The 20757-nt window shown below is 39.5% G+C and overlaps 2 protein-coding genes across 2 annotated transcripts; both read left to right on the top strand.

Moving 5' to 3' along the window:
• Positions 1-863: 863 nt before the first annotated feature.
• On the top strand, positions 864-3020 carry LOC125017521 (osteoclast stimulatory transmembrane protein). The gene is made up of 2 exons (XM_047600808.1): positions 864-1880; positions 1989-3020. Exons 1-2 carry the CDS (start codon positions 864-866, stop codon positions 2343-2345), a joined length of 1374 nt encoding a protein of 457 aa, XP_047456764.1. The 3' UTR covers positions 2346-3020.
• Positions 3021-4540: 1520 nt separating this feature from the next.
• LOC125018127 (thyrotropin-releasing hormone receptor) lies at positions 4541-9220 on the top strand. Its single transcript, XM_047601805.1, has 3 exons — positions 4541-4652; positions 5675-6508; positions 6814-9220. The coding sequence occupies exons 2-3, from the start codon at positions 5732-5734 to the stop codon at positions 7204-7206; spliced, it is 1170 nt and encodes a 389-aa protein (XP_047457761.1). The 5' UTR covers positions 4541-4652; positions 5675-5731; the 3' UTR covers positions 7207-9220.
• The last annotated feature ends 11537 nt before the right edge of the window (positions 9221-20757 follow it).

Raw genomic sequence — 20757 nt, 5'->3', positions numbered from 1 at the left:
AGTCCATCAGCCCTTCCCAAGACTTTTTCACAAACCCATGATTTCTTAGAGAGAATGAAGTCGATGACAGAAAATGTTTTTTTCTCATTCAGGTAAGAAATATTATCTTTTTTATTTTTTATGTCATTTTTTATAATTATTATTATTATTATTGGTGGTCTAAGGACTTCCTGACACTTCGTCATTCTATACCATCTAAAGCCTTATGTTAATTTTATATAACAATTTTTACTTTTGAAAGTGTGATTTCTACCTTACTTTTGGCACTTTGGACTACACCTTTGTTCTTTTACAAAGGAAAAAGAGTGAGCAATATCTGAACAAGAGCGTAGAGCGTCTTCTTTGTTACAGAAACTTTCCAAAAATAGCTCCAGTACAACATCATCACTCCCCCTAAAGCCACAACTTGTTATTTTAGTTAAGCAATATTTAAATAAATTTTAAATAAGTTTAGCAATATTTTGAGTATGGATTAAACCAGATGTAATAGCTGCCATTTATTCACGTTTAAAGGCGCTGCTGTTTTTTAAACTCTGGACTGATGACAACTAACTGCTACCCATTACATGCGGTGTTTATTATAAGTATGTAATAAAAGGATGTAACGATGTTGATGGAATAAAAGCCTCTCAGTTTTTCTGTTGCCTCACATTTTGAAACATTTCCATATTTGCTTTCTTGCTGGGATTTAGATGTGAAAATTAAGTTCAGTATGAAAGAGGGGACAGGATGTGATTACTTTAGCCACGTTCCAGTCAAGAGTGGTGTGAAGTGCATCAATCTTTGTAAATAATAATGAAATAATAATAAAAGGAATAGGAGCACTTCTGGAATGATCTTAACATGTTGCATATTTTCTCCTCATGAACAGGACAAGATCTTGGAGACAGGCCATAAAACCTCTCCTGCTTTATCTATGGGATGTTTACTCTGCACCGACTCTTGCGGGCAGAGACGTGCTCACTCTGCTCCCCCTCTGTTTCACACTTTCCGTCGTTACTGGCGGCCTGCTTCACCACTGGCTGTCTAACACTCTGAGATACGACCACGAAGCGTCCGTTCAGGTGACCTGCATTTACAGTGTCTCCATGTTTCTGGCCTCCTTCCTGTGCCACCCCCTGCGCTGCGTGCTGACAATGATTCTGCCCACAGTCTGCACCGAGCAGGGACGCAAACTCCTCATCTCAGCGTCTGTGATGATTCTGATGCTGAACGTCATCCCTAACATCACAGTGAACGTGGGGGCGGTGGCACGCATTCTGAAGTGCACCGCCGAGGGTTTTACGAAGACGCTGCTAAACTCAACAGAACCCTTGAACACAGTTAAGCAAGAGCTTGTCCAGGAAGTCATCAAAGTGAAGAGAGAGGATTTGAGCATTGTCACCAACTTACGGACTTTAGATCATTTCACACGTGTTGATGTGTCAGAGGTCAAGTGCAGGTTTATTCATCTAATCGGACAGATTGAAGGCAACTTCTCACACGCTGCGAACCTGCTGAAAGAATATAAACTTCTCTCAAACCGGATTCTTGCAGCCATTTTGGTTGCATTACTGGTTCTTGAATCTGCGCGCTACCTAAAATCTTACCTGACATCAGTTCAGTTTGATAATGATTACGTCTCCAAAGAGCTCCTGCAAAAAACACCTCATGCCGGTAATAGAAGACAGACTAAAAATACAATAAATCTCAGAAGCTGTAAAATAAGAAGCCAGGAATGTGCCTCTTGTTTCATATCCCTGGTTGTGGTGACGTTATATTATATTGCTATATCTTTAATAGTAGCCTTGGATCATGTTGTGTATCACATAGTTCAGATGATTATGCCGTGGGTGCTGGATTTTCCACCTACGTCTGCCAGCATAAGTGTCAGTTATAAGGTAAGACGGCACACTGATGTTTCACCTCAGCACTCCCAGATCCTCTGTTCTGCAGTTTTTTACTTGATCTCTCTTTTTGGGTATTCATGCATTCGCTCTTGTTTTCAGGTTCAGTGGTTCCCCCCCGCCTTTTGTATTATTCCACAGTCGTGCATTACGAGGGAGCTGACAAACTTCCGCAGGGATTACAAGTGGAACTTCAGCCCCGAGCCGTCACTCTGTGATGTGACAACTTCATCTCCGAACCTGGGAGTCACACTCCTGCTGGGATGCCTCTGGCTGATGAGCTACTTTCTGGTGTTCCTCGAGGTTTATGCCAGGCGGCTGCGCAGGAAAATCTCAGCATCATTTTTCAGAGAGCAGGAGGAAAGGAGAGTGGCTTTCTTGATGAAGAAAATGGAAGGGAGGCAGAGTAAAACGGGAGAGAAAGGGACCGTTACTGTTGAGGTTAGGGGTTTGGAGTGAAATGTTACTACAAGGGTTGGATGGACTGTCATGAAGTTTGGATCACATGAATAAGGATGAGCTGTAATGATGTCCCGTTATTTTCAGTGTCATCATCGGGTTAAAATGTAATGAATGCGTTTAATATTGTGATTATTATGATATTCGGATTATCTTACCTTGTCTTTAAATGTGAACTACTCAGTCACTGCAGATACAGACTTTAAATTAAAATGCACTTAATTAGAACAAAAATATAAAGACACAAAATATTAAGATACCTGCAAACCCAGTGATGTTCTCATTCACTTTTGTTCTTTGTGTTTAATGCTACTCAGAAAATGTAAATTAAGACGGTGGCCAACGTAAACATTCTTTGTCTTCTACTGTGCTGACTTTAGCTCCTCTGTCTCAAAGTACCTCCTCCTAGTTGTTTTTTACGTTATTAATCAAACATCCTGTGTATGACTCAACACCAACGGCGCGTTTGCTTCTGCAGATATAAGACCACTTGCTGCTTTCCTTGTAGGTGCTAACTTGTGGTTTTTAAATGCAATAACACATTTGCTGAGCTCGCTGAACCACAGGACTGCTAACGCTCTTGTTTTTCATACAAAAGTTCACAGATGTCTAAATGTGTACAGTATTTTTCTGTACAGTATGCAGAGTGGTTGTTTCCTTTTTGTCTTGATTACATCACAGCTCCACTAGGTGCCACTATGGTGCTGTGGATAAATACAAACAAAGCACTAAATAGCACTAGATTTGATCCTACAGTTTTTGGAATATTATAATGGCCTAGATTGACTTCAATAGATTAAATAAATCTGTTTCTTTCACACATCCAATCATTCTCCAACCTATTTTAATCAGCGTGCCCTCACTTCATCGTGTCCTTTGCATATCAGTAGGCTCCTGCTTATAATTCCCTTGAGGCTGATGGGGGTTTATTTTAAGACTTCATCCCAGAATAATAAAAGAACTGTTCGTTATCATCTATTTTTACACATAACTTTTTATCCACTTCATGAGTCAAAATTCGGCAACCAGTGTAAAGACAATGCACTGTTGTTGAACTGTAAATTATTCATATGCTGTCTATTGCAATGAATTTTCACATGTGTTACATGCTGTGTGTGTGTGACAGCTCTGAAACCACCTCTGGGTTTGTTCTTGCTGGAAATTCACTGGAATACAAGACAAGTTAAAATTTTTATGGCTGCGGCTTCCCATCCCATTAAATAGAAAATATTCTACATATGATTTATGTTGTTATTTAAAAAAAATAAATAAATAGTCTGACATATTCGGTACTTTTGACAACCTGACATTTGAGGCGACAAATAAAACACAAAGATATAAATGTATGAGTGTGTGCTGCTAAAGATAAGCAGACTAATATGGTTGTTCAGGCACAGCATAGGACGGACGACGTCTCAGCATTCAGCAGTTCAATCAGACCTGAACGAGAGCACTTCTACAAACCTGTTATATATTCATTATAGGCATCCTGCAGACTTCTTCATTTCATCGACACTCTTCTATGAAAATGCAAGAATCTGCCATGCATTCGTATTCTCCCTCACTGTCTTCTCCACAGATAAAGTGTTAAAAGGATTTTTTTCACCTGCTTTCAAGTCTGATTTTGTGGATGATTGGTTTTAATATAATTTCTTCTGCTATTAGGAGCACAAGACTTTAACAGTACCAGCATCTACGATACAGCCCAACTGCCAGGAGCTGCAATCCAAACTGTGCCTCATGGGAATAGCAAGAATGTTAATCTTAGGATGTCTGCTCCTGTTTTTTCTTTCAGGAGAAAAGACACTTTCTAATTCTACACTCTTTGAAAAAAAAAGAAAGGAGAATCCAGGGCTGTAAATTTGCTTTTTCACACAATGGTTAGTCAAATAATGTCAGCAAAAAAGTAATAATAATAATAATAATTAGTGGCATTTCAGTTCAGTGGCCAGTCCCTGTAGTGAACGACACGTTGAATTGCAGGCTACCACCTCTGTTCTTACTGTAATTACAGGGTTTATGTCATGTCCACGTCGGTTGACATGACATTCTGGGCTTGGATGAGTGTGAGGTGTAATTGATTTTTAAACTGGTGAGCGTACAAGGCGGTGTGGATGTAATGTTGAGTGGTGCGAAGGGGAGAGAGGGAGGGCTGCACTGGGACAATAGAGAGGGAGAGGGAGAGAGGCAGATGTGGACAACTACAACGACTCTGGAGGAGGACTGAGCAGTCATCTGTGTCTCTTGGTTGAGTGTACCTGAGCGCTGTGACCAGATCAGAGTGAGAGCTGCTTTTTGCAAATTATGGTAAGCTGCGTTTATTTTTCCTATTTTCTCATGATATTATTTCCTGGATCCAAATAAATTGTAAATGTTCTTTAAGTTAATTTCTGCTTCATTTAATGGACTGAATAGAAATTGTGGGGTTTGTGTGTGACACTGCGGCTCAGAAACTTGGATGATACGTTTCTTTTAGCTGAAGGTTAATCGAATCGAGTAGGCTTTTACTTTTAATTTCCCCTAAATTAACCTCCCCTTTTGCAATTTTTTTAAAGTAATCAAGTTGCAAATTATTATTCATTTTTTTGTCTGATAGTTTTTTTTTCACTGTTTCAGGACATAGATTTTTTATAACAAGACTTATTAAATAATGTGTTGGTCCATATTCAGACTGAACTTCATGTTTTTATGTACTGTGGCACAGCAATTCCTGTAGCAACAGAATCATGGTGATTGTATTAAAAATACAAAAAAAGTCTGTGCAGGAGCCAAATTTTTTAATTTTTTCCTTTCTTGTGGGTGTTGTGCACGTTTGTGCCAGTAGGTGACAGTATCTTTAGACCTCTGGTTCGCTGTCTATATAATCAGGTGGGTTCATCGCCAATATGCACACACTGGGGAAACCATATTAGTTTTTGATCGTGCCAAGGAGTGTAATGTGTAGTGTGTTAAATAAATCAGCGTAAGAAAGTCTTTGGACAATTTTGCTGTTTTTATGTGTTGGTGTACTTACATCTGCACTTATAGCCAGGACGTGTACAAGCCCTTGATACCAGTATGCACGGATAGTGACAAAAGAAGCCACTATATTCGGTATAGAGGAGGTTTGGGCTGATGGATGGGTCAACATAATACTGAGCTTGAACACAGGAGCATTTCATGTTTCACTCAACGCGTTTCGTTTGTTTGTTTGTTTTTTTCAATTTACCTTATAAGCTTTAACAAGATGCTTATTTTAACCCTGGTGTTTAGGATTATAATAATCAGCCTGCCTCTGTCTATACCTGAATTTTCATAATTTCTAATGTTTGTTTTGTTTCTGTCTTGAGGATTCTCATTTTGCTTTCTGAAGATTAACTGAATTGCGGCAGCTGGACTCGTACAGGATGGAAAACAACACCACCATCTTTCAGGACGTCACTCAGATTGTAAATCTGACAGAAATGCCTCTGAACCCTCTGGAAGAACAAGTCATAACAATATTTTTGACCATGCTCATTTGTGGCGTTGGGATTGCTGGGAATATCATGGTGGTGCTGGTTGTGCTGCGCACTAAACACATGGTGACCCCGACCAACTGCTACCTCGTCAGCTTGGCCGTCGCAGACCTCATTGTGCTCATGGCTGCTGGCCTGCCTAATATCTCTGACGTTGTAGCTTTCTGGATATACGGCTACACAGGTTGCTTGTGTATCACTTACCTTCAGTACCTGGGCATTAACGTGTCGTCTTGCTCCATCACCGCGTTCACCATTGAGCGATACATCGCTATTTGTCACTCCATAAAAGCACAGTTCATATGCACTGTTTCCCGGGCCAAGAGGATCATAGCTGGAGTCTGGATGTTCACCTCACTCTACTGCACCATGTGGTTCTTTTTGGTGGACACAGACGAGACTGTCTACGCCAACGGGGTGGTGGTCACCTGTGGCTACCGTGTCTCCAGGAGCCTCTACATGCCGATTTATTTCCTGGACTTCACTTTGTTTTACGTCATCCCCCTCATCGTGGCCACTGTGCTGTACGGGCTTATTGCGAGGATTTTGTTCATGAGCCCTCTGCCGTCGCACCTCAACGACCGAGCAGGAGGAGGGTCCGTTCATCAGGGTTACAGCAACAGCACCAACAAGACCAACAAGAGTGCAGTGTCTGCCAGGAAACAGGTAGCAGAAAAAATAGACTTTGTGTACTGATATTTGTACTAATCTTTGAATGTGAAGAAAAATACGAATCTTGTGTGCACTTGGATTTATAATTTATAATCAGAAATGTCTCTGCAGATTTCATTGTCTAATAATTTACAAGGAAATTTTTAGCAGTCATGATCCCCAGAGGAACAAACCAACCAAACATCCTTTATTCAAATTCCCCAAATTCCTTTATTCAACATTTTGATTCGTCCACAACTTTGGTTTAAGTTACTGTTCCTTGTTTCTTTGCTCATCTGTCTCACTCTCTGCCCCACCAGATCACAAAGATGCTGGCGGTGGTGGTCATCCTCTTTGCCCTGCTCTGGATGCCTTACCGAACCCTGGTGGTGGTCAACTCCTTCATCGACCCCCCTTACCACAACACCTGGTTCCTGCTCTTCTGCCGGATGTGCATCTACACCAACAGTGCGATCAACCCCATCATTTACAACCTGATGTCCCAGAAGTTCCGCGTAGCTTTCAAGAAGCTCTGCAAGTGTAGCTGGCGGCACAAGGAGGCGGAGTACAATGTGCCCATGTATTACAGCGTGATGAAGAACGTATCCCACGAGAGCAACGAGCCGGTCACAGAGCAGGAGGATGTCAGCGGACAAACCGCCAACAGGTTTAACGTAAGAGATGATGAAGCAAGGGCACTCAGCATTTCTTAATGAATGCTTTTAAGATGTTTATTACTGCATGAGAAAATATTTATCAGCATGTTTGCTCTTTAAGCTTTTTGTTGTTTCCACCTATTTAAAAAGTCCTTATTGAAATCTTTGGAAATTGTGTGGAAATAGCTGTGTAACAGGTTTTATGTGTGGTTTTGTGTTTGTGGCTGCCTCAGTATAGTAACTATGTTGTAAATACAGTGTTTTGTGTCAGCTTCAACCTACTAAGTGGGTTTTGTAGTTTTATTTGAAATGGATTTGGAAGTTTTGTACTCACCATTTCTGTGCACAACGTAAGAACCACTGAAACATTTTCTGTGATGCATGTGTTACGGAAGCTTCCGCTGCATAGGTTTAATTTCAACGCAAGGCAATGTCCAGACTTTATGTTAATTCGTTTTGTCAAGGGCCAGTTCTGTTTAACATACCCCCGGCATTATATTGTATGTCTGTGTCTCTTGAAGTGCACTTGGTCTTTTCATGTGCTCAGACTGGAGTGTCCTGTACACTCCGATGTGCTACACGTTTCAACACAGCACTGATGACAAACGTGACACAGTGTCCAATGTTTTCCTGTTTTTGCCGTAAATTTATTCCATAAAAAGCACCGACAACAGCTAGCCAGCTGGCTGAGGTCATATTGTCTTTCTTGTCAAACATTTTGGATATTTAATCAAAAGGTTTCTCAAGATTAGTCACATAAGGGTTGAGTTAAGCTCCATATGTGAACTAAGCTAAGTGTCACACAATAAGAATGATTAACCAAAATACAGTATAAATCACATCAAATACCTCATTTGGACTTATTTCATCACATTTTGGACAGAAATGTGTTCCTCCCAGCCGACAACTTTGGAAATTCGGATTTTTTCCTTGTGAGTGACATCTGTGGTCAATGGGTTTTGGATGGATTCCCGAGAGAATTGGTCGACATTCATGCTCCTCTAGGAATGAACTCTAATAACTTGATCCCTTATCTTTTCATCTTCACAGCTGCTAGCATGGCTGTAATTTTTTATTTTATTTATTTACTGTTAGGCATCATGGTGGTAAATGTCGCTCAGCATGGCTTGAATGTGAAACATCGGCTTGGCTAGCTATCTCATTACCTTAAGGCTTTACACAGAGACGGTCCATCTCAACAGGTGTTTTTGTACATTACCTGATTAGGTCTCATTTCTGGGCCTAATAGCCCCATTACTCTCCTGTTAGATTTCCACCAAAGGGTCATTTAGACCTTTATTGTTATGAGTAAGTACATTTTGGTGACATTATGTGATTCCCAGAATAGGTCCACCCAATTTAAACCTGACTAGAGGTTTAATTGTGCAGAATAACTGAAATCACCTGTGTGGGTGAGCACAGCCTCTGAGTGTCTGAGTAGCAAGAATGTTTTTCTTCATATACCAACTACCTCCTCTGTTACTCCTTGACTTTGTCTCTGGATTAACATGAGCTACTAACAACAAAACCAATCCCCGAGTCCATCCACTGAAATTGCTGTTGGTTTCGGAGGAGCCCGCGTGTTAGACAAGGTTTTATCATTAGATTTTCCGTGTGAGAGGCAGGGGGTAATGACCGTAGAAGCTCTGAAAGCAAACACATCAGCTGATTCAAATCTGATTCAAAACACCTGCCAAGCAAGAGACAGAAAATGAAATTGTAATTTTTGCCACAAGATATGTGCATGAAGTCTGACAGCAAGCGCATCATTGAAAAAATATTGTGATGCTAATTGTCGTCAACAAGTTTGAGTCCCCCTCATCTTAGGGCTGTCGTCTTGTGCTGTCAGTCCCTTCACTGCATGTCTCTGCTTCTCAACATATCCAGGTCCCTGGCTGTCAACTTGCTGTAAACTTCGAAGAAAATGCTAGTATGAAGACTGTGTATAAAACGCTTTTATAATCAGTTTGATATGTTTATCTATTGTGTACTTAATTGTGATATTTTGTAAAGAAGCTTGTGGTTTTCTGTTTTTTTTTCTGGCATCAATAAATCCCTTTATTTCCATTTAGGATTGCCTAAATGTGTACATTCTTTTCTTATCTAAGGCAGTTCTGTGGTAAACAGAAATAAGTATGGACAATATGTGTTCCCTTCAGAAAATAGAAATTTAATATGGAAGTATTGAAGTATGCTGATGTGAAACTGTGAATGTAACGCGCTCCCTGAATACCACGTGGATCACGTCAAGGACACACTTAACCTGATTTGCTTTAAAAGCCTTTATGTTCCTGCTAAAAAAACATCCTCAAGACTACATTTAAGACTGGGTCAATATGGATAAATTACCCAGAGATAGAGTTTTATGATGAATAAATGTTACACAGATATGACAGGAAGGTGACACAGTCGCTCTCCTGCAGGAACTAATTCAGCCCCAAGTGTGAAAACAGATCAATAATCATGTTTTAAGGGCAATTTTGGTTTTATTTTGTTGTATGGCAAATCACACAGTGCCTGTAAACTGATCAGGCGTAACATTATGACCACCTTCTTAATATTGTGTAGGTCTCCAAAACAGTTGTGCTGCCATCAAGGAGTGTCAATGCCATGTCTTGTCTAGGTGGGTGCTACATGTCTCAGTAACATCCACATGAATACCAGGTCCAAACATTTCCCAGCAGATCACTTGATTGTCACAAGATGCTCAATGTTATTACCTTCTCCTGTCAGTGGTCATAATGTTGTGGCTTATTGGTGTATCTGTAACTGATGGCCTGTTGATGTTTTCTGACAATTATTGGTAAGTGATTCATTTGTTGTTCCCACAAAATTTAGCAGAAAATTTGCTTGAATCTTGGAAAAGATATAAGTCCCATTTAGTCTCCAGGCTACAATTCCAACACTTTCCTCTGCTTCTTGCCTCAAATACAGTAGAAACGATCCAACCAAACTGAAGACGTGAGTCAAAGTGTGCCGTTTCACTGCCATCTGCAGAAATATACAGTGACTTCCTTTAACACAACAACTTTGACACATCATGGCAGGTTACCACACTTTGTCTTGTTGTTTGACAACGTGCACTTCTTGGTAATGGTACTTCTTAAGTGGATTTTGTCAGCTCGAAAGATTTATCATGTAAACAATAATTAGCAAGGTGATGACTGAAAGCAGAAGCCTTCATAACAATAAAGACAAGTAAACAGTTCAGAGAAACAGTCAATGATATTCTACTGGTTATTTTCTTTCCAGGAGGAGTTGGTGCAGACAGTTTATGTGGTTCATTGGCTGGTGAATGAAGCATTTTTAGAAATGTTTCTCATTGATTTTGTATCAAAGCTTCTGACTTACAAATGTCGATAAAAAAAATAAACTTAAGAAACCTCATCAGTTACATAAACAACTAATTCACACCGATTTAAATGGCAATGATGTGCATCTCATTAGAAAAATTTCAAATTTACAAAAAGGGGGAATACTTTTAGAGCTGAACTTCTTAACTACATTTCTGCAGCCCCTGTGCTTCAATGCACTTTATTAAAATAAAAAGAAAGATGTTCAGAAGAAAAACAACAAAATTAAATTATAATTGGTTTTGTGATTGTGAAGAAAAAAAGCTCACATGACCTAAAAAAAAAGAAAAAACAAACCCCAAAACAAACGCAGTACTGATGTTAAACATGTTAAAAGAGCAGCCCATTACCCAGCCTGGAACCAAACCAGTGGTGTTGACCTTCCTGCAGGCTCCACAGCACAGCCACTGTTCTCTACTGGATGAACTCATGAAGAGCTGGAGAGATGAATTTGAACTGGAAGTTAATGTCCTGCCAAGTCTGCTAGGGGAAGCATGATATGGCTGACAAGAATATGAATCAGCTAGCCGTTAGCAGCTGTTTACTTCGCGGCATAATATAAATGAAATTATGTTGCCGTTTTCATCTGTCACATTGGCCCAAAACATATTTTGAGATACTGCAAACATGGCTAAATGGGTGTTACCTAAACACAAAACAAAGAGTCTTTATCACTACTAGGCAGTTTCCTTGGTACGCTGTATTAACCACAATGCATGTGCCTTTAAATGAGGTCACATTTGCTTTGTTTCACAGCACATGTCTATGTAAGTGCTCTCCTGTCTAATCTCAGCCTCTAAAGTGGGAGGAGGTAAAGTGTGAATTTACAAACCGTGACATGTTTGCTGTCAGGTATGATGAGGGTGGGTGGTGGGTTAATATAATAGTATAATTTAGTTACATAGAATTTTCCTAGTCATAATTAATTGGTCCATCAATTATGTCAAGCAGTCCTGCCCCAGATGAAAAGAAAACAGGGGCAAACGAGGACATTATCACCCCCATGTTTTACGAACAGGATAAGGCTCTGACCTGGATGATACCTGAATCTCATTACATTGACTGGAAACATTTCTAAACAGATGGACTCTAATTTCACCTGGAAATTTACTAGTAATCCTGGAGCTGCACTTAGTTTTGCAACTCACAGATGTGTGATATTGGCTAATTTTCCTGAATAAACTAATATTAAAACACAATGAGAGTGAGGGGTAAGATGTTGAACTTAGATCTAACGCTAATGCAAATCTGTCTCTTACATTAAGCAGCTTATAAACTCATTCATCCCAGTTCATCGACGGTGAGATGGTTTCTCCACATTTAAGACACTATTAGACTCACACACCTTAATACATTATGGTTACACAATAAACCAAGAACCATCATGAATCTGAAGCTAGGACGTCACCACTGAGCAAGACTCTAATGACCTGATAGATTCTGCACAGATGTGAAGAGTGCGTTCACAATTTGTTACGGTCATGACAAAAACATTTGGGGTCACTCAGAGTAAAAAAGTTCAGAGGCTCTTGTTACTGAGATGTTAATTTTACGTTGTAACTGGTGTAATTAAACAATAGTGCAGTAGTAATTGCACATTAATTAAGTACTTTTTTTTTTTTTTACTACATTAAAAAATGAAAATAATAGTTTATTTGCAGGTGTGACGTAGATCAGCAGTTTTCAAAGTGCGAGGTGTGCCTCCCCTGGGGGGCGCCAGAGGGCTACAGGGGAGGCATGGCTTGAAAAAATATAAACCTGGAAGAAGATCTGGTTAGCTAACTACAGTGATTTTAGTAGGGAAATTCAAATGAAAGTGAGAGAGGACACAGAGTCTGGGGCGAGCGGAGGACAGAGGAGGTCTGACCCTGATTATTTAATGTTTGGCTTTTCATGTATTGGTCCCGATGATGGATGCTCAGCTTCTAAGAGCTATGCTCGAAATTCGACTTTCTGAATACAGTCCTTGTCCCAGTTTACATGCAGCAGAGAAAATTGAATAACTGATGGGAACATGTCCTCCTCCTCCACAATACTTTTTCAGCAGGTTAATAAGGCGCACTTTCCAGTTGACCTATTACGTCATATAATCAACAACTCATACTACTACTATAAATCTACGATCAACAACTGGAGTGCAGCAGATCGGCATTTCAAACAACAAGATGGTTAGTGGTACAGCTTTTTTAATCTCATATATAATGTGCGCGCTACTTATGGTGTAGTTAAGATGTGCGCTATCCCTCAGGATAGGATAAGGAGAACTCTGATAGTAGTTGGAGTAACGCATTTAAGTGGACTTTGATTGGAGTTGTCCAGTTATAGTCGGATTAAGGCAATAATTCTTTTTTTTTTCACATGTAAACATATTGAGTGTTATTTGCAAAAAGGTGCTAATTAACGACAGTAGACAACCATGTAAATTTCACCATCATATTGAAACTAAAGCACCAAAGTTTATTGTATAGAGTATGTACTGCATATATTTATTGTTTAAAATATAATTGTATTATTTAACGTTTTTAACTTAACACAAAGAAAAATGCGAACTGTTTTTGTTTTATTGATATTTTGATAGCAGGTGAACAGAAGTAAGCCGCAGCGCAGATGCCAAAGGGAATCAGTCCCTGGGCCTCTAGATGTCAGGTGGTACTGGTGTCCATCGAGACGACGGTATGAGCTCAAATCCTGACCTGGTCACAGGTGTCGTCCTGCTCCACTGGTCTGTTTCAAGCGGATACCAGCAGAGGAAAAGATAAACCCACAAACAGGCAGTCAGGAACAGGAAGTGTCGCCACACCTCTTCCACTGCTCGCTGACTAGCAGCAACTAGTGGAGGAGAAGGTGTCCCCAGATGTAAGAAACCAACCCCTCCGCTGCTCTGTGACTCGCAGCAATCAGTGGAGGGGAAGAGGAGGGGAAGTGGGTGAGCTTTGAGCAACAGTGCAAAATACAACATATGGAATAAGGTAAGACAAGAGAAACTATATAACAGCAAATATGCTAATGTACCAAAATATTTACAGATGACGATGAAGAAACACCAGTATTGTGGGGCCGTGTGTAGGATAGTTGAAAGTTCTGCGAACAACTCTGTGATGGTGTCAGGTTCCTCTGATTGTCTCTTCAGCTGCTTTTTAAAAGAAGACCAGAGAAGTGTTGGAGCAGTGTAATGTTTTGTGGAGGTCCTTGAAAATGGCCTTGTCCATGTTCTTCAACTTGTTCAAGCTGATATTAAAAACCTTTCCGCTGGACCTCATCCCAGATTTTGGTGAACATCCGCTGGCGGATGGCATCAGGGAATCTATAGCACAGGTCATCTTGGACTTTTTAAGGCCCTGTGAAATCAGGTCCTTTGTAACACTGCTCACAAATATTTCTTCCTTTGCTCTCGATCCTGTTCAGGTTTGTCGTCAAATGCAAAGGTGGACACTGAAGCTGTGTCCAGAGGCACAAAGGCTTCCACAGGGGTGACCTCTGTAACGTCGGGCGTCTGTGTTGGTGCAAGAGGTGACGCTTTGAGAGGCGGCTCTGTGAAAAATCTCTTAATCCTGCCTGTTACAGACACTTTGCGGTCTGGAGCAGGTCTCTCATCCAAACCCTCTGCGACATCACTTTTGATAGACTCCACTCTTTGAATGGAGGTGCCCTGCAGCGGCTGATGTTTGCACATCAGTCTCTTCTTCTCGGTGCACTCTTGCAGCATTTTAATGGTGCAATCAACCATTTCGTCTGGTGTTAGGAGAGCAGTGGTGTACTGTCTATATGGATTTGTAGGGTAAATACGAACAAAGTACATGGAGGTGAAACACGCTGCTGCCGCTTCTTTGACCATGACGCTCCTCAAGGAGTCCAAGCTCTCACGGCAGACCTCAACTGGTAGTGTGTCTATCTACAGTGACTATAAAATCAATAATTAAACAAACAAAAACAGACTGAAAACAGATTTCCACAACATACCGTGAATTAATTTAAAATATGCAATGTGAATCAGAAACACTATATAACATAGTATACTTTATTTTAACATTTAGAATAAATAATGTGATGAGTAACATCGAGGATGATAGACAGCAGCCAGAATTATACGTTTTATTTCCTTTAGATAGAAGGATGAGCTGTTCTTTTGCAAGAGTGAATAATTTACCTGTCAAGAGCTCGTCTATTCAGTATCGACACAAATAGGGCAGCCGGACTATTTTGTGTTGTTTCAGGGGACCCATTACACTGCACTGAGGAGGCTGTTTATTCTGTCTCACCATTGAACATCCCGTGTTTGAATGAAATGGAGCTCCTACAGAACTCAGAAAGCAGACTTAATTACGGCATGAAGCAGGGAGGTGGGGTATGAGTTTTAACACATGTGACAGGCTATTCCAGCACTTTGAAAGGAAGTGTTTTGCTCTTAGAACAAGTGAAAATTTTCCAAAAGAGCCATCTGAAGTGGGGAAAAACACTATTCAAAACAAATCTAAATGTAAAAAAGACACAAAAAATCTTCTTCATAGAGCTAAGTCTGGCAGATGAATCAGGAGCCATGTGTGAACCTGAGCCAAGAAAACAAATGTCCCATTTGCAAAGTTTCCTTGTAATCAGCACAGCACAGTCTGTGAATATTTGCTGCATAATTGTTCAGCTATGTTTGATTAAACAAAGTCATTGTTTTTCTCCAGGGGAATATTTTCTCATCTAAAAAGTACAATTTAGATATTCAATCATGGTTACGAAAGCCCTGTTCATAATGATATCAAATAATGAAGTTCTGAAGAAACGGAAAATACAATATGTGAACACCTGCAAGAAACATGTACTTTCCTCAATCATTTATTAAAATATTTTTTTCTTGGCAGACATTTTGACTTGGGAGAACCCAGGTCTATTAACAACAGCAATCCACCTAAAGGAGGTCTTGCTTTTGTGCGTGCTGGTTCACAGTCATGGCTTGCAGGCACATTTAACCTTTCCCTACTGTGACAGGTCAAATGTCCGCTGAGAAATGGATGCCAAACACAAAACATATTTGCATTTAATATAGATACATCTACTTTAGGTTTTAATAACACTCAAGTGAGAGATAATAGTACACTGTCTGGTGAAAAAAAGTTACCACTTGGATTTAACTAAGCAAATAGGAACAAGCCTTCTATTGAATAATTACTGCATGGGTGATTGTCTTTCAGCAGGCAACAAGTTATTTAACCCCAACTGATGCAATGAGTAGTTTCTCATTTCTTAAACAACCGTGTACAACGACACATCTTATGGTCATGGAAAAGTGTTAGTGACAAGGGCTGATTGGCGATGATTCGACAAGGGTCAAATCATTGGTATGCATCAAGTGGAGAAAATATTCTTGATTCTTGATTCAAGCAGCAACTACTAAAATCAGGTTAAGAACTGTCCAAGGCATTATTAAAAACTGGAAGGATAGCGGGGAACCAACATCACGGTAAGAAGAGAAGCTCAAGTGAGAGAGATCAAGTGATGAACCCTGATGACATAATCCAAGATGACAGTGTCAGGATTCACGGGGCTCAAATTGATAAAGAGTGGTTCAGGGAGGATGAGACATCATTTTCCCACATGGATTGGCCATTAAACATGGACCGATTGCCTGATTCATTTATTGAAGTACTGGTGTTGTATCTGTTTGCCACCAGGACTCTGATTCCATTTCAGTCATTACCTTTGTTGATCATATTGAAAATAAACAAGGTAAATACCGGAAAAAATCACTCACCAGAGAAATTGTCCTTTCAACACTAGACAAGCTCCTGTGCTGGTCCCTGTGAAAACATTTCATCTTATCAGACACTGTTGTGCGTGTTGTTGACTGAAAGTGAAGTGTTCAGTAATGTGTTATGGACATTGTTATGTGATTATGTTGATTTTGTCCTTGTCTGACCTTATCATTTTAAAAACACTGTCTGGGACTTGCACGATACAAAATTACACTTTGCCCCCTTTTCCATATTAATATTACAAACTAAACTCTCTGTGAGAGAGTACACTGTATGCTGTCTGCATGTATCTGAAATAATTTAACATAAATTTCACCGTTTTTACTATTATTTTAGTGTTTATTTATTCATGACAACGGTTGAACTATACAACACAGTGTATTTTATCCTTCCTACATATTGCACTATATTCACAACCTGCCCGCCTGTCCAAAGGATCCTCAAAAGCTGGACATCATGCTGATAAATCCAAAGAAATTCAGGAGCAAATGAGAAAGAAAGTAACTGAGATCTATGAGTCTGGAAAAGCTTATAAGAAAAGCTTTAGGACTCCAGTGACCCACAGAGAGAGAGACATTATCCACAAATGGTGAAAACATGCAACAGTGGTGAACTGTCAAAGGAGTGGCCGACCAACCAAACTTACCCCAAGAGCTCAGAGATCCAAGAGGTCACAAAAGACCCCACAACAACATCCAAAGACCTGCAGGCCTCACTTGACTCAGTTAAGGTCAGTGTCCATGACTCCACCATAAGAAAGAGATTGCGCTAAATGGCCTGAATTCAAGACCAAAACCACAGCTGAGCAAAAAGAAAATGAAGGTTCATCTTAGTTTTGCCAGAAAACCTCTTAATGACCCTCAAGACTTTTGGGAAAATACTCTGTGGACTGTCGAGACAAAAGTTGAACTTTTTGGAAGGTGTGTCTCATTACATCTCCCTCTTCTCTTACATCTGTTCTTGAAAAAACATCATACCAGCAGTACAATCTGGTGGTGGTAGTGTGATGGTCTGGGGCTCTTTTGCTGCTTCAGGACCTGGAAGACTTTCTGTGATAAACAGAACCATGATTTCTGCTGTCTAAATCTTGAGGGAGAATGTCTGGCCATGTGTTCATGACCTCAAGCATAGTGAAATCTAAACTGACAGAACTGACACATTTATTCTTAGATTTAGTTTAACTTCATTTCTTAAACCACTGACCGTATTTATAGATGGGTGGATCTTCCCTAACGTTTTCTTAAAAGTGGTTCTTCAAGATACGTTTTGAAGCTGAGTGTGTGGTGACTCTGGAGGATGCCATCTTGAAAGTGCTTGACTCCCCTGAACTCCTAGCTTATACAGAACCAGTGGTCCCTATGCAGACTGCTAGCAACCTGTGGGGTCACTCATTTGTCACTGAACGCAGCACCACATTCTTATGTATCCACAACTATAAGCAATTATATAATTTAAACAGGTGAGTTACATAAAAACTTTTACTCCAGGACTTGTGTCTCAAGTATTTCAGTGATAGTTGCACTAATGTCCATGAGTACAATAGATGCTAATGACTATTTCTACATACTTTTAATGGTGCCAGTTCCCTTTATTATGTTCAATGTGTTTTGTCTGTTACTCTGCAGCCTCTCCAGGTAGCCCTCTGGGAGGAATCACATTTTTCCTCCCTCTTCTATAACAAACACACTGACCCCATGGAAACATTATATTCCTGTTTACAGCCCCCAGATCTCCCATATTATAAGCACTGCCTCAGACTGAACCAGGGCCAAGAATAACAAGAACTACAAAATCTGTTGATATGAGGTTGAAATGATAACAATGAGTGTAAGGTTTACAGTGTTGCTCCACACTCATTTTAATCAGAATTTTGTCATATGACAAACTGTTTGAATAAAGTATGAACACACTGCGAAGTGAAGTGAAGCCTGACTGCTGTGTCCATGTGTGTATGAAAAGAAAATCCTCCTTTTATTACAGCAAATTTATCGATGGTGGGCATCTTAAACCCCTCAGTGTGTTGAATTTAAGATTTATGGTTTAATCCTCTTCATCAAACAACAACACAGACTCAGATCCGAAAGGGAAGCATCCTAACCTTTATACAGTTTGTAAATCTACACTGAAACGATATTTTATTCTTTTATTCTGAACCTCGCAGAATCAGGATGTCATTAGCATCAGAGATCTCATTCAGGCAGGAGGTTAAGGGGAGGTTGCTATGAGACGGCCTGAGCTTCAGTCCTGCTCTATAGATTAATGTGATGGTGGATAAGATATGTGCAGCTGTATACTCTATGTTCACAGGGGCTGGTTGAGTCTTTGTGTTTTGCTTGTTCAACCCCACCTTGAAGTCTGCCCTTATAGATAGTATAGTAGTGTTGTAGAGGATATGTGAAATGTGCTTTCATCCTCACTCTGTCTATTTATCTTTCAAGAGTTTTTAACCTCTTTGTATTGAGGCCTATTTTTCTGCCTCCTGTGCAAAAATAACATATAATAATAAATGTGTTATGTCTTCACAACTCTAAGGGCTGTATGAATAATTTTTGTCACCTCTGACACAAATGCGAGTGAGTCAGAATTGAAGTGTCAGAATAAAGATATATGTTACTGTGTCGGAGAAAAAATACCCGGAATATAAATTTCTGTTCTCGCCTAAAAAAAACACATTATTTAGAGTAAAAACCACCCCTGATATGTGGGTTAGTAGCCCAGTTCAAATTTGAATTAGTAATGTAAAAGCAGATGGTAAAAAGGTGAAGCTGAACAATTTCAGAGATGTTCTAGTCCATTTATGTCCAGGCGGAATCACAAATTATGCCTTTTTGTCACATTTTGGCACCATATGTGCCATTTGACCTTTCTCAAGTACCAGCCTGAAAAACTAATTTATTTTCACTGACATATATCACTAAATACAAATAGCAGTTGTTAAATAAAAGTTTGGACTCATTCACGCAGACCGTGTGTAAAAGAACGACTTCGGTGAAACTCAAAGGAGAATATCTCCTTGAACCGACTGGTCTGTTTTAATGATTGACACCTCTATCGACCAATCAAGTTTGTAGCTTTGTAAGATCAATATGTTTTTTTTGTTTGTTTTTTTGCCTGAGATGTAACATTTCCAAGTTATTAAAAATATCAAGTGCTCAGAAAAAAGATGACCCTGAATACAAAGTTAATTTGTTAAAATGTGTTGAGATTTTCACAAAACTCTTGGATTGTGTTTAATGCACATAACGTGAGTATGTTACTGCTGCATAATGTGAAACACAGGGACATGAGAGCACTCCTTCAATAAAAATTTCTGAAGGCAATACATTAATAATCTTCAGACACAGTGGTCATGTATGCCGCATTAAGTAGAAGTCTGCCTGTCCATATCACGAACGGATTGTGTCTGATAGTGTCATCACATGCGCGAAAAATCTGTGCATTTAATTATAGAACATGTTCATGAACCTAATTTTAATCTAAAACGTCTAATGAATGTCAGTGTTCTTACAGGACTGACTAAATGAAAATCTGTGTCATATTAAAAAGTGTGAACGCTGAGAATAACTCAGACTTTTCTACTCATAAATTATTCATAAACATATTCAGGTTAATGTAACAGTTGAATCTTATTTCAGGACATTTTCAAGCCTAAGGCACTCAGCAACAACATCACTAGGTACACACACTGTAGCTGCTTCATGACAGCTTTTTTTTTTTTTTTTTTATCTGACCATCATCTGTCACTGTGACTGTACTGTTGCTTAACAGTTGCTTGTGTATTTTAATTAACTGAATCAATAAAACCTCCCTTTAATGGATCTCCAAAGATGAAAAACACAGTCCATTTGGAAATGTGAAATAATCCTAATCAATACTCTCTGCCCTGCAATCACGTACGTCATAAAGACACACTTGTCTGATTCTCATGAATTGATTAACCCTATGTTTTAAAATGTCAGGAAGCAACCAGACCATAAAAGCGCTGTTATAAATGCATTCTATATATGTCCCTGGAGGACAAGTGCTCCTTTACTGTACTTTTACCCCTTCAGTATTTATTATTTTGTGATTTCCAGAGTAGAGTTGTACTTCTACAGTGAACTAGCCTGTCCATGGTCTATATTCAGGAGAAGTCATTTTCCTTTTGCTGATACTTTCCCTTCTAAAATGAGTTCTTTGGAGAAAAATTCTGCCTTTGGTTGAGTTTGTTCGTTAAATGTGTTGCCAAGAAGCTCTTTGTGTATTTTACACTGCCTTCAGATGGAAATCATGATCTGATATTTACGACATGAAAAAAATGTTTGGTGGTCAAATGAAGCTATACGTTTAGCATGCTAACGAGTGGGTAACTGAATATGGGACCTGCAAAGGCCACATGTGGGAATATCAGCATAAAAACAGTGGCTGTATGGCATTAATATAAAATAAAGTCAACTTTCCAGTCAATTGGTCATAAAAGTTTAATTTTGGATCTGATAACAGTGCAAGATTAAAATGTAAAGTGTTAATAATTC

The sequence above is a fragment of the Mugil cephalus genome, chromosome 1, assembly GCF_022458985.1.
Source record: "Mugil cephalus isolate CIBA_MC_2020 chromosome 1, CIBA_Mcephalus_1.1, whole genome shotgun sequence".
In the NCBI taxonomy this organism is placed as follows: Eukaryota; Metazoa; Chordata; class Actinopteri; order Mugiliformes; family Mugilidae; genus Mugil; species Mugil cephalus.
Note: the sequence above shows the minus strand (reverse complement) of the source record. Positions and strands in the feature narration are given on the sequence as shown.

Bases quoted from the DNA above. Each gene is read 5' to 3' on its own strand.
- LOC125017521 (XM_047600808.1), top strand. From the start codon at position 864: ATGAACAGGACAAGATCTTGGAGACAGGCCATAAAACCTCTCCTGCTT. The intron at 1,881-1,988 runs GTAAGACGGCAC...TCTTGTTTTCAG, and splicing joins GCATAAGTGTCAGTTATAAG to GTTCAGTGGTTCCCCCCCGC.
- LOC125018127 (XM_047601805.1), top strand. From the start codon at position 5,732: ATGGAAAACAACACCACCATCTTTCAGGACGTCACTCAGATTGTAAAT. The intron at 6,509-6,813 runs GTAGCAGAAAAA...CTGCCCCACCAG, and splicing joins CAGTGTCTGCCAGGAAACAG to ATCACAAAGATGCTGGCGGT.